At 50.7% G+C, this 12,063-nt stretch overlaps 2 protein-coding genes across 2 annotated transcripts; both read right to left on the reverse strand.

The window, feature by feature from the left end:
* Positions 1 to 2,771: 2,771 nt before the first annotated feature.
* On the reverse strand, positions 2,772 to 3,922 carry LOC125541004 (universal stress protein YxiE-like). The gene is made up of 4 exons (XM_048704509.1): positions 3,624 to 3,922; positions 3,428 to 3,525; positions 3,190 to 3,308; positions 2,772 to 3,099 (listed from the first exon to the last, which is right to left on the reverse strand). Exons 1-4 carry the CDS (start codon positions 3,853 to 3,855, stop codon positions 3,012 to 3,014), a joined length of 537 nt encoding a protein of 178 aa, XP_048560466.1. The 5' UTR covers positions 3,856 to 3,922; the 3' UTR covers positions 2,772 to 3,011.
* A 3,213-nt stretch (positions 3,923 to 7,135) lies between these two features.
* LOC125541005 (universal stress protein YxiE-like) lies at positions 7,136 to 8,489 on the reverse strand. Its single transcript, XM_048704510.1, has 4 exons — positions 7,915 to 8,489; positions 7,717 to 7,814; positions 7,492 to 7,610; positions 7,136 to 7,423 (listed from the first exon to the last, which is right to left on the reverse strand). The coding sequence occupies exons 1-4, from the start codon at positions 8,309 to 8,311 to the stop codon at positions 7,336 to 7,338; spliced, it is 702 nt and encodes a 233-aa protein (XP_048560467.1). The 5' UTR covers positions 8,312 to 8,489; the 3' UTR covers positions 7,136 to 7,335.
* Between the last annotated feature and the right edge of the window lie 3,574 nt (positions 8,490 to 12,063).

Genomic DNA, 12,063 nt, shown 5'->3' on the forward strand with positions numbered 1-12,063 from the left:
CCAGAGTGCCCCTGCCGATTCGATTCACCCAGGAGATGAGCTCGTCTCCTCCCTCGTTCCCCATCTGTCTCCCGTCTATCGCTACTGGTGCTCCACGGAAGACGGCGGCGGTTCGTCCCAGGGATTCCCCGTGGTCCTCGACGGCGGCTCTCTTCTCTCTCTCTCTCTCTCTCAGCCCGCCGTCCGACATGACGCAGGTGCTGCTGCTTGCCGCCGCCGGTCCCGCATGCTCGTGCGCTGTCGTTGCTCTATTTTTCCGCTGCTGCTCTTCTTGCCGGCCCGTACTGCCGTGCCGCTGTTGTTTGTGGCCCTGTGTGTTGCTGCTGCTTAGTGCTTACTCATGGTCAGTGGAAGACGCGGTGGAGGCGCTCGCTGTTGCCCGGCTCCACTTAGGTTCCGTCGTGTTTAGCCTTCGCATGGACCTGGGCGCTGCTGTCTTTGCTGCTGCTCTCCGTTGTTGCCCATCAGCTAGCTGGCGCTGGCCTTGTCCGCTGCTCGTAGAGGAGCGTCGACGTCTACTGCCGTGCTTACAAGGGATGGGATTGAGTTCTTCGCGTGCGTCTGAGTTCATGCCAAATAGGCACATAAGGGTATACTTGTCCACTGCATTGTGCAGGTAATATGTATATCATTTGGAATTATTGTTTTTGTGTCGAAAAGTGGCAAAAAAATAAATGGCAAACAAAAAGAGTGGCAAAAGATCAATTACAACCTAAGCAGTGGCAAATTGTCAAAGTCCAAAGTAAGTAGTGGCTGAAAATCAAATCGCCCGCTGAGAACGCATTTGATCCACAAAGCAGATCCACTAGAAACTTAAAGAAGACGTAAAATGGGCAACAAAATAGAAGGATGATTGAATGGTCCCCCCATCATGTATGGCATCGATGGTATTCTTTCTGTTTTATGAAAAAAGTTTTCGTCCCGTTTTATATATAAAGCAATGATCAACAACATTCGATATAAGTGCACACCCTCACAATCAGTGGCGGAGCCAAGATTCGAGTATAGGGGGAGACCGAGTACGTATATTGATTTAATCTCGTTGGTAATTATTCGTCACTCCTATTAAAATTGTCGATCGTTGGGGGGGGGGGGGGGCAGGCCCCTGCTCGTCCCCCCTAGCTCCGCCCCTGCTCGTCCCCCCTAGCTCCGCCCCTGCTCACAACACACGCACACACGCACCCAAGGCAGGATTCATAAGCGTTCAGCGCAGCAACACCAACCCAAGCACTACATATGACGAACCGTGGGCTTCAAGGCGGCGCCTTCATGAAGGGAACGACACTAGAGCGTCGTCACCGTCTGATCCGAGGATCAGAGTTTCTCCTAGAGCACCACGACGGACAATGAGAGCCACGGCGACGCTTTCAAGAAGGGAACGAGTTTCACCGCCGCCGGTCCGTCCGAAGATAGAGCAGGTTTTCACCCCGACCACCACTCACCGCCACCGAACGCCACACCCCGGCTACCACGCCGCCCACACGGTCGTGGCAACCGGGCAGCACCAAGCCACGGGCTCTACCCATGAGCACCGCAGAACCACCACCAGGGCCGCCGCCCTGGCATCAAAGACCTTGACACCACCTCACCCGAGATCCGCCGCTACCCCAACCAAAGCACATGGACGACCCCCAGTGACGAGACCCAATAGGCCGGCCAAACTTGGCCTTCATCGACCCGTTCTGCGGCACCGGGCGCGAGACGAGCTCGGTCCTGCTGTCGGGCGCGAGACGAGCATGGTCCTGCTGTCGGGCGCGAGACGAGCTCGGTCCTGCTGCCGGGTGCGAGACGAGATCAGTCCTGCTGCCGGGCGCGAGACGAGCTCGGTTCTGCTGCCAGGTGCGAGACAAGTGATGGACCACAGCGGGGGAGGGCCAGCCCTTTGACGAAGATAGCGGCCGGACGCCGCGAAGATGGCTCGAAGGTCGAACCAGGCCGCCTACAAACGAACAGACGCCAGAAATCCAGCCGTCGCCGCATGCAACCCGCCGAGCCGCCGTGGTGTCACGCGACGAATGGAAGCCTCCACCAGAGGGCTGAGCCGCCTCGTCGCCACCGCCCACAGCCGGAGCAGCAGCCACGCCGGGCCAGTGCCCCAACCCGCGCCGCCCACCAGAAATCGCCAGATCCGGCCGGCACGCACCGCCACCACCGCCACCAAGCCGATGTTGCGCCGGTCTCCTTGCTGGCAGCAGCCGCCGCCCGACGCCTAGGGCCTTCGGGTCGCGCCGCCCGCAGCCCTCGCCGCAGGAGCCCCGTCGCGCCAGATCCGCTGCCACAGCTGGGCCCCACGCGACCACCACTAGTCGCGACATCGGCCACGCGGCCCCCACCCAGCGCCATCAGCACGCCAGGCGACGTCGCGCCGCGGCGCCTGGCACCCGCGCCGTGCCCGCAGCAAAAGAGAAGGGCCCGCGCCACTCATCTGTATGCGGGGGAACCAAAAGACCTCGCCGCCGCCGGCCCGGGCGAGCTTTGCCCGGCCTAGCCCTCTGACGGCGGCAGGGAGGAGGAGGGAGGAGGGAGAACTCGGGGGCGGCCGCACCGGAAGCCCTCCCCGCCACCGCGCGGGGGCGGCGCGGGAGGGAGAGGCTAGGTCGGGAGGGAGAGGACCTTCATGGGTGGAGCAGTTCATTCTTTCCATTTTCATTGCACATTAGCTCTGTTGTGAGTCGAATTGTATAAAAACAATGCGAATGTTTACAAAAACAAGCATATATAATGTGAAAATGTATTTCAACGATGAATTTGACATACTGGTTTATTGTTGCAGATGTTAATAACTTTTTTCTATCAATTTGATCAAAAGTTTACACAGCTTGACTGGTAATATGCAGAGAAAATAAGAAAGGGAGTACTACAAAGTACAAACGTTGGAGTAATAATTAAGTAGGGATACATTCAACCGCAAAACAAACAAACAAAAAAGTTGGGATACATTTGTAGGCACGAAAATGGCCCAATCCCAACACTGGAACTGGGCACCATCGATCGAACACCGGGAATGGCAATCAGTTCTTGGGCTTGGGCTGCTTCACTATCATCACAGAGCAGTGCGCATGGTGGGCGCAGTAGTCGCTCACGCTCCCGAGCAATGCCCTGCGAGAAAGAGGAGTTCAGACAAAAAGTCCATCACCATTAGGTTCGGTCTCGCGGTGAAAGCGCACACTGCAGGAGAAAATCAAGAACCTCTTGATGGCGCCGTAGCCGTGACTGCCGACGACGAGCAGATCGGCGTGGTGCTTCTCGACGGCGTTGCACAGGACGTGCCGCGGCTCCCCGTCGACCACCTCCACCACGCCCTGCACCTGCGGTTTCGGACAAGCAGCAACAGGTTACAGATATCCAATGTGTGATCGTCTGTATGTCTGTCCATGGGGCAATGCGACGAGCGACGAGCGGAGTTGTTGTTGGTCGCGGATGTTACCGAGTTGGCGACGCAGAGGCGGCGCGCCCTGTCCACGACGCCGTCGGCCTTCTTGCGCAGGTCCGCCTCCACTAACCTCACCACGTCGCCGGACACGCCTGAAACGGATCCACAGAGAATTCAGTCAGAGCTCGCTCCGACTCCGGACGACAAAACGATGAAGCATTAAAGAAGAGGAGGTTAACTAACAACGCACCGGGGCCGCCCATGGTGACCACGGGGGAAGGGGACGGCTTGGCGTGGACGACGACGAGCTCCACCGCCCGGGCGCCGGGCACGCCGGCCGTCGCCGCCACGTGGCGCACGGCCCACTCGAGCGCGCGGTAGCTGTGGTCGCTGTCGTCCACGGCGACCAGCACCACCGTCTTGCTCCTCCCCTCCTCCGCCGGAGCCGCCGCAGACGCCACCGCCTTGGTCTCCGCCATCATGTAACAATCGAAGGACGCGAGGACTGAAACTGATTAGAGAAGGTTTCTTGGTTGAAGTGGTTATAGCTCAATGCCGCGGGCTAGGCCTATATATAGCTCACTTGTCAATCGGCATTGGAGGTGTGAGAGTGGCACGTACGGTGGCGAAACCGGAGGCGCGGTTGCGTGTGGCCGGTTACCGGCGGGAGGTGATGACGGCAGGGCTCCCCCGGTTTCAGTTCAGTTCTGTTGCTTTTCACTTCGCACGCATCATCTGCCCGCTTGGATGGGGACGGCGACGGCAGCGACGGTTCGGGGGCATGGCATGGGTGCGGTCGTTTATTTTTCCGTCGATGCGTGCTGATTTCAGATGCACTCGAGATGCGTGTTGCGATTTGGGATAGAAGAGAATTTGAGAGCGGCACCTTCGTCTTGTGAGAAGAAGAGGAGTATTTTGTTTTGGCGGGTTGAGAAGATTTTTGGTTTTCTTATATCCCAAGTAATCGAAGAATTGCTTTATGTCTAAGTTTCCCGCTGAAAAGTGTAATTTTAGTGTACTCTTTCTTTTGCAGGGAATTTATTAGTGTACTCTTTTACAATCGTAGAAAATAACAACTTCATCGAAAATGAAATTGTAATTTTCTAAATTGCGTAGATATAAGCTTCATGAAGAGAAACCAATCTTCCGGGGAACGAGCCTGTCTGGTTTGTCCTTCGTAGTTCTCCTTCATAGACGGAGCTCCGTTGTCTGGTTGCAAATGACTGAGTTCTCGTGCGCATCTTCATACCACTTCAGATGGCCTCTACAGTGCGGTGCGGGTTGAGTTGACTATCGGCTACGGCGAAGATGGAGTCGTTTGCTTAGGATTTAAGGATGCCGATGATGCTTTATAACGGAGGAGTGATGACGATGACGCTTGCATGCTGTCTCAACGAGGCCTGGTGTGCGTGGGGTATCTTGTGTGTGTTGCTTAGCGGTTGTGATGGTTTAGCCTGGTTTTCCATAATAAACTAGACAATTTGGTTTTCGCTCGGGTTTTCCTAATTAACTGAGCAACTCTTTTCTTCTTAATGAATGTAGAAATCCTGCCACTTCAGGAAAAATAATTGTTGGCGTTGACGAGATTGAAAGCCAATTTCTCCCTGCTCTTCAACCCGGTAGTTGATGTTCGCTCTGAAATGGTTATTAAGGCTTCCAAACTATTGGTGCAATCAAGTGCTCCGAGAGTTTTGAAGACTGTTGGACGAAAACAGCGAGGGGCTAATATGTTTGCTAGTGCACACAACCAGTCCCTAGAGTTCAGAGGAGCTTTCTATAAACTTAAAAGACTATTATCTATGAAGCAAATAAGAACGCTAAGGCAATCGAGGAGATTGCCATCGAAGTGATTGCGTGTCGGAGATGACTCCCAAAAAATGTTGCTGAGTCGAAGCAATTGGTACGCGAGGCATCCGAGAGAAAATGACTACAACAAAGAAGAATGAAGACGAAGTGAAGATGTGCATTTTCTTCATAGTCTTATTTTCTTCTATTGAGTCATAGGACCACTGTACTTTTAAGAGGGGATCGATGTTTCAAGCCTTTGGTCTTTATGATGCTTAACCTAAAAATATCCAAGTGAGTTGAGAGAAATCTCTTCGTGCGAAAAGTAATTACTTGCCAACCAGAGATGATATTCTTCTCAGTTGCGAGAGAATTGCTCTAGTAGAGGAGTCAACTTTACTTGTTCCTCAAGTAAAGTTGAAAGGTGCGTTTGAAATCTGACCGTTGGAAACATGTCGGTTTGACCATTGACTGGCCTCGAGGCCCCAAATAGTCATTTCACCCTCGGGATTGCTCCAGCTATAATAGCCATCCCCCACCTGCCGTTATAGGTGGTGTTTGGTTCTCTAGTCTTAGGACTTTTTCTAGTCCCAACTAAAAAGTCCCTAGTCCCTAAGAAGTTCCTCCTTGTTTCTTTCCAAAGACTAAAAAGTCCCTAGTCCCTTCCTAGAGGTTATAAATGACCATGTTGCCTTTAGTATATAGAAAAATAACAATCAAACAACACCATGGGGTGGCGGGCCAATGGATGCATGGAAGGGCATTGTTGGAAAAGTCCCAAAAAGTCCCAAAAAGACTCTCCTTGAGAGTCTTCTTCATTTAGTCCCAAATACCTAGTTTAGTCCCTAAAAAGTCCCTCCCATTTGGTAGAAAAGTCTCTAAAAGGGACTTTTTCTAGTCCCTACACAAAAAAGTCCCTGGAAGCAAACACCTCCATAGTCCGCTACTCGGTTTGATTTGTCAAGAAGGTTGTTTGAGCACCCCTATTAGAAACATTTGAGTAAATCCATCGAGAGAAAAGCCCAGAGCCCGAAGCCTAGATAGTGGTTTAGCTCATGTGCTCACGTTGTGTTGGTTTCAGCAAGATTCCTCTGAAATAACATTTTTCTTGATTGCATTTTGCATTAATATCTATTGTATTTTTACACTAATGTTGATTTTAAAAAAACTACACCAATGTGTACAATTTTTCTGGAATCAACAACATTTTCATATGGGGTTTATGGTATTTTTGTCCGCTCTCTTGCATTGTTGGAATGTGTCTATTCCATTTTTCAACTGATACTGTTGTATTTTCCCGACAGAGTGTAGTGGATTTTTAGGCTAAGTGAATACCATTTTTGTTAAGTCTACAACAATCATTTTTTAGTTGTCTTATGCAAGTAAACACTAATAAAAGCATGAAGCAGTTATTTAACAAGATCTTTAGCCTAAGTTTATTTTCAACATAAATATAGTTGTCTTATGCAAGTAAACACTAATATGAAATATTTCATTTTTGAACGGATAGTACTGTTTTTCAACAGAATGAGTGACGGAACTTTACGTGTTATTTATTTAAGTATAAATAATAGGAGAGATAACGAACAGACGTCGATGCAATTATTCAATGTAGTGCCGACGAGCGACTGCGCTAGCTGACAACACGTTAGACGCAAAAAGCAGATCCACTAGAAACTAAAAGATTGCATAAAATGGAACAAAGGAGAGGGATCATTGAATAGCAAGTCTCTGGAAGAAGGGCAAATTGATGATGATATCGGATCGGAGGATGAACACTGAAAGCATCATCTATGGCTTTCGGTTTTATTTACTTAGCATTTTTTGGCGAGTAATTTACTTTGCATATTATCTCTGTCGTAAGTCAAACAATATAAAGCCTGACTAAGTTTGTAGAAAGCAATACAGATGTTTACAAAAGCAAGTCTATTTAATGTGAAAATGTATTTCGATGGCGAATTTAATGTGCTGATTGGGTATTGTAGATGTTAATTTATTAATATAAATTTAATCAAAGTTTACAAAGCTTGACTGCTAATATTATGCAGAGTGAATAAAAGAGAGTACAAACTCGTTGGAGCAGAGATAATTAAGCAGGGATACATTGTGTAGGCACGCAAATAGCACAATCCCAACACTGGAACTGGGCAGGATCGATCCAACACCGGAAATGGCGGTCAGTTCTTGGACCCGGGCTGCTTGACAATCACCACAGAGCAGTCGGCGTGGTGTGCGCAGTAGTCGCTCACGCTCCCAAGCAATGCCCTGCAAGAAAAGAGGAGTTGAGACAAGAGACAGTCACCATTAGTTTCAGTCTCGCGGTGAACGCGTACCTCCTGATGGCGCCGTAGCCCTGGCTGCCGACGACGAGCAGATCGGCGCGGTGATTCTCGACGGCGTCGCACAGGACGTGCTTCGGCTCCCCGTCGACCACGTCCACCACAGCCTCCACCTGCGGTTTCGAATAAGCAAGCGGCACGAGTTACGTACAGCCATGCAATGTGTGATCGTCTCTGTTACTGACTCTTATATCTGTCCATGGAGCAATGTTATGTTACCGAGTTGGCGGCGCAGAGGCTGCGCGCCTTGCCGACGACGCCCTCGGCCTTCTTGCGTAGGTCCTCCTCCACTAACCCCACCACGTCGCCGGGCACGCCTGAAACGAATCCCCAGAATTCAGTCGACAGAGCTTTGCTCCAGTCCGGGTCCAGACCAGAGGACGAAACGATGAAGCATTAAAGAGGAGGCTAACGCACCGGGGCCGCCCATGTTGACGGCGAGGGAAGTGGGCGGCTTGGCGTGGAGGACAACGAGCTCCACCGCTCCGGCGCCGGCCATGCCGGCCGTCGCCGCCACGTGCCGCACGGCCCACTCGAGCGCGCGGTAGCTTGCGTCGCTGTCGTCCACGGCAACCAGCACCACCGTCTTGCTCCTCCCCTCCTCCACCTCCACCGCAGCGGCCACCGTCTTGCTCCTCCCCTCCACCGGACTCGTCTCGACCGCAGCAGCCACCGTATTGCCCCTCCCCACCTCCACCTCCACCGTGCTCGCCTCCACCGGCACCGCAGCAGCCACCGTCCTGCTCCTCCCCACCTCCACCGGACTCGCCTCCACCGGCACCGCAGCAGCCACCGCCTTGGTCTCCGCCATCATATGACAATCGAACGTTGCGAGGATTAAAACTGACTAGAGGAGGTTTCTTGGTTTGAAGTGGTTTGCAGATGTAGCTCAAGGCCGCGGGCAGGCCTATATATAGCTTACTCGTCAGTCGGCATTGTGGGTGTGCGAGTGGCACGTACGACGGTGAAGCCGGAGGCGCGGCTGCGTGTGGCCGGTTACCGGCGAGAGCTGCCAGGGCTGCCCGTTCAGCTTTGTTGCTTTTCAATTCTCATTATTGCCCGCTGGATGTCGACGGCGACCGCAGCGACGGATCGGGGCATGGTGGTCGTTTCTTTTCCGTTGGTGCGTGTTGATTTGTGATGCACTCGAGATGCATGTTGAGGTGGAAGATAATCTGAGAGCGGCGCTTTCGTCTTTTGAGAAGAAGATAATCTAGGACCGCAATATCTTTCCTGGGAACGTTTTCTCAGCAAACGCTCGAATCGTCATGGCAACTTTTATGAGATTTGCCACATGTAACCTAGAAAAATGCCAGTAACTTTTTTTAATGTCGTCCGCGTGATCCAGATCCAATGGTTATGGGGACGTTCCCTGGGACCTCAACGTTCCCTGTTATCATTTTCTAAAAATTGTTTTATGTTTAAAGCATCTTCGATAGATGATGCAAATTTGAAGATGTAAAACAGAATATGTAAAATATAGCTCCAAAAATGCATTTTACTCCCTCCGTTCTTAAATATTTATCTTTCTAGAGATTTCAAATAGATTACCACATACGGATGTATATGGACATATTTTAGAGTGTAGATTCACTCATTTTGTTCCATATGTAGTCACCTGTTGAAATCTCTAGAAAGACAATATTTAGGAACGGAGAAAGTACATCTCAAAAAAAATGGCAACTCCAACTGATGATGTAAATTGGTGATGTAAAAGTGCAACTCTAATAGATGATGCAAATGGAGATGTAAAACGAGTCGGCATGAGCGCTGGCGGCCGAGCGCCGAGAGCCGGGAGCAGCGCAGGTGGAGCAAGCGGTGGCAACTGGTGTGTCGGCGGCCGAGCGCCGAGAGCCGGGAGCAGCGCACGTGGAGCAAGCGGTGGCAACTGGTGTGTCGGCGGCCGAGCGCCGAGAGCCGGGAGCAGCGCACGTGGAGCAAGCGGTGGCAACTGGTGTGTCGGCGGCCGAGCGCCGAGAGCCGGGAGCAGCGCACGTGGAGCAAGCGGTGGCAACTGGTGTGTCGGCGGCCGAGCGCCGAGAGCCGGGAGCAGCGCACGTGGAGCAAGCGGTGGCAACTGGTGTGTCGGCGGCCGAGCGCCGAGAGCCGGGAGCAGCGCACGTGGAGCAAGCGGTGGCAACTGGTGTGTCGGCGACCGAGCGCCGAGAGCCGGGAGCAGCGCACGTGGAGCAAGCGGTGGCAACTGGTGTGTCGGCGACTGAGCGCCGAGAGCCGGGAGCAGTGCAGGTGGAGCAAGCGGTGGCAACTGGTGTGCCGGCGGCCGAGCGCTGAGAGCCGGGAGGTCGAATGCGGCGACGGGAGCTCGAATGGTCGCTGGCGAATTAATCACGACGGGACGGCGTGGCGACGGCCGTGCGACGCGAGAAGGTCGAGTCTGGCAGCAGAAAAGCTGTAGCGGCGCTGCGGCGGGTGTGCGGCTCGAATCTGGTAACGGCGGGGCGGCGGGGGGAGCTCAAATCATACGGTGGCGCAGCGGCGATTCGGCAGTGGAGAAGCGACCAATTCAGACGATTTGGAGGCGGGCATCGGGGGAGCGGCGGCGGAACTGGAGGCGGGGGCGGTGGAGCGACCGAATCTGGCAGTGGGGCGGCAGCCGCGGCGGCGACCAACCGGGACGGGGCAAAACCAGGGCGGCGGCATGGCAGAGGCGGTATGGTGGCGGAGGCGGGATTGGGGACAGTGGTCGCGCCGACGAAGGCCCGGGCGGGGTTGGCGGTTGCGACGGAGGAGGCGGCAGGGTCAGCCATAGCCACATTTTCTCGAGGTGGAGATGCAAATTTGCATCTTTGAGGTGTTGTATTTTACATCTTCATAACGCGGAGATGTTTTTTTTTGCATTTGCATCATCAGTTGGAGAGGGAGTTTTAAAAGTTGGTTATTTTTGCATCTATATCATCTACTGGAGATTCTCATAAGTCTTTTGCACAAAAGTGTAATTTTATTGTACTCTTTAGCGTATTTTAAGGAAAAAAAACTACTTTGTTAGGTATCCCAAAGGACATGTATATTAGCAGACCAAATAGCCTCACCCGTTTCTCGAGCCATGTTTCACAAATTTGTTGACGCCGACGAGATTGAAAGCCAATTTCTCCCATGCTCTTCAACCTGGTAGTTGATGTTCTCTCTAAAATGGTTATTAACGCTTCCCAACATAATTTGTTTAGAGGGTTGTGCTCTAGTTTAATTTCTTGAGTTGTCTGCATTCTAAAATGGTCATTAACGCTTCCCAACATAATTTGTTTAGAGGGTTGTGCTCTAGTTTAATTTCTTGAGTTGTCATCTGCATTCAGTACGCAGAATTACTGTCCGTTTTTGTAGAAGATGGTCTAGACACAGCCAAGAATATGAAGACTACCGGGGAAATGTCAGGTGCTCCATTCTTAGGGTACTTCCTATGCTCCAAATCTAAAACATCAATTTTATAGGTCTTAAAAATTCTGAAAAAAAAATTGAATGTTAGAAAGAAATGTGACTGCACCTCCTAAAAATTTCAGGTCCAAACTCGAAATGTACATTGAGAAACAAAAAAGACAAATTCAGATATAAATAGTGTCAAATGTTGCTTTTGTCTTTTTATGACACTATTCATGCTAGATTTGACTTTTTTGTTTCTCAAATGTGCATTTAGAGTTTGGACCTGAAATTTTTAGGAGTTATAGTCACATTCCTTGTAAACATGCATATTTTTCCAGAATTTATTGAAATATTTAAAATTTATTTATTTGAAGTTGGAGCATAGGGAGCACCCCAAGGATGGGAGTACTAGATATTTCCCCAAAGACTACCCTAGTTTGTTTTGAGAATGTTTCTGGTATGATGAGCTCATTACTCTGGGTACTAGTGAAGAGAGAATAGCTCTACACACCAAGATTTTTGGGTGCTCTCTAAATGTGCTTCCCATTAAATATTTAGTAGGTCCCATACACTTTGATAAGCTTGGAAGGGAGGATATTCAACCCATTATAGATAAGATTCTTAAAACATGGCTGGTTAAAGAGGGAAGCTCATGTCTTATTCAACTAGGCTTACCTTCACTAAATCTTGTCTTGTTAGTATACCTGTTTATCTTCTATCTTTCTTTAAGTTCCCTATAAATGGGCATTAGACATGATCTATACCCAACTAGCTCATTGTCTCTGGAGTGACTATGAGGGTAATAGAAAATTGTGTTTAGCACCCGGTCTGTATGGCTAAGAGAGACATGGTGGACTAGAGATTCCTAATCTCAGGGATGTCAATTTATGCTTGTTAGGCAACTGAGTCAAAAGATACATGCATTGCTGATGAGGGCTAGATTTGGAAGAGAATCGTAGATGAAAAATACCTTAAATCTATCCCAAATATCTTTGCCAGTAGATGCTCAAACCCATCAAAATTCTGGCATGGTGTCTGATGGGTCGATAAAGCTCTCAAACTTGGGTATAGATAGGTAGTTGGTAATGGGAAAAAAGATAGATTTTTGGAGGATACCTGGCTTCGTACCTCTCCCCCGTTTGTTCGATTCTGGACCCTCTGCTCTATATGCCATCATCGTTGTGCTATTGT

Source organism: Triticum urartu, chromosome 2 (assembly GCF_003073215.2).
Source record: "Triticum urartu cultivar G1812 chromosome 2, Tu2.1, whole genome shotgun sequence".
Lineage (NCBI taxonomy): Eukaryota > Viridiplantae > Streptophyta > Magnoliopsida > Poales > Poaceae > Triticum > Triticum urartu.

What these genes read in the sequence shown, in the direction of transcription:
- LOC125541005 (XM_048704510.1), bottom strand. Translation starts at nt 8,311, where the DNA reads ATGATGGCGGAGACCAAGGCGGTGGCTGCTGCGGTGCCGGTGGAGGCG. An exon ending in GCCTCTGCGCCGCCAACTCG is followed by an intron (nt 7,611 to 7,716) that starts GTAACATAACAT and finishes TCGAAACCGCAG; the next exon opens with GTGGAGGCTGTGGTGGACGT. An exon ending in GGCTACGGCGCCATCAGGAG is followed by an intron (nt 7,424 to 7,491) that starts GTACGCGTTCAC and finishes CTTTTCTTGCAG; the next exon opens with GGCATTGCTTGGGAGCGTGA.
- LOC125541004 (XM_048704509.1), bottom strand. Translation starts at nt 3,855, where the DNA reads ATGATGGCGGAGACCAAGGCGGTGGCGTCTGCGGCGGCTCCGGCGGAG. An exon ending in GCCTCTGCGTCGCCAACTCG is followed by an intron (nt 3,309 to 3,427) that starts GTAACATCCGCG and finishes CCGAAACCGCAG; the next exon opens with GTGCAGGGCGTGGTGGAGGT. An exon ending in GGCTACGGCGCCATCAAGAG is followed by an intron (nt 3,100 to 3,189) that starts GTTCTTGATTTT and finishes TCTTTCTCGCAG; the next exon opens with GGCATTGCTCGGGAGCGTGA.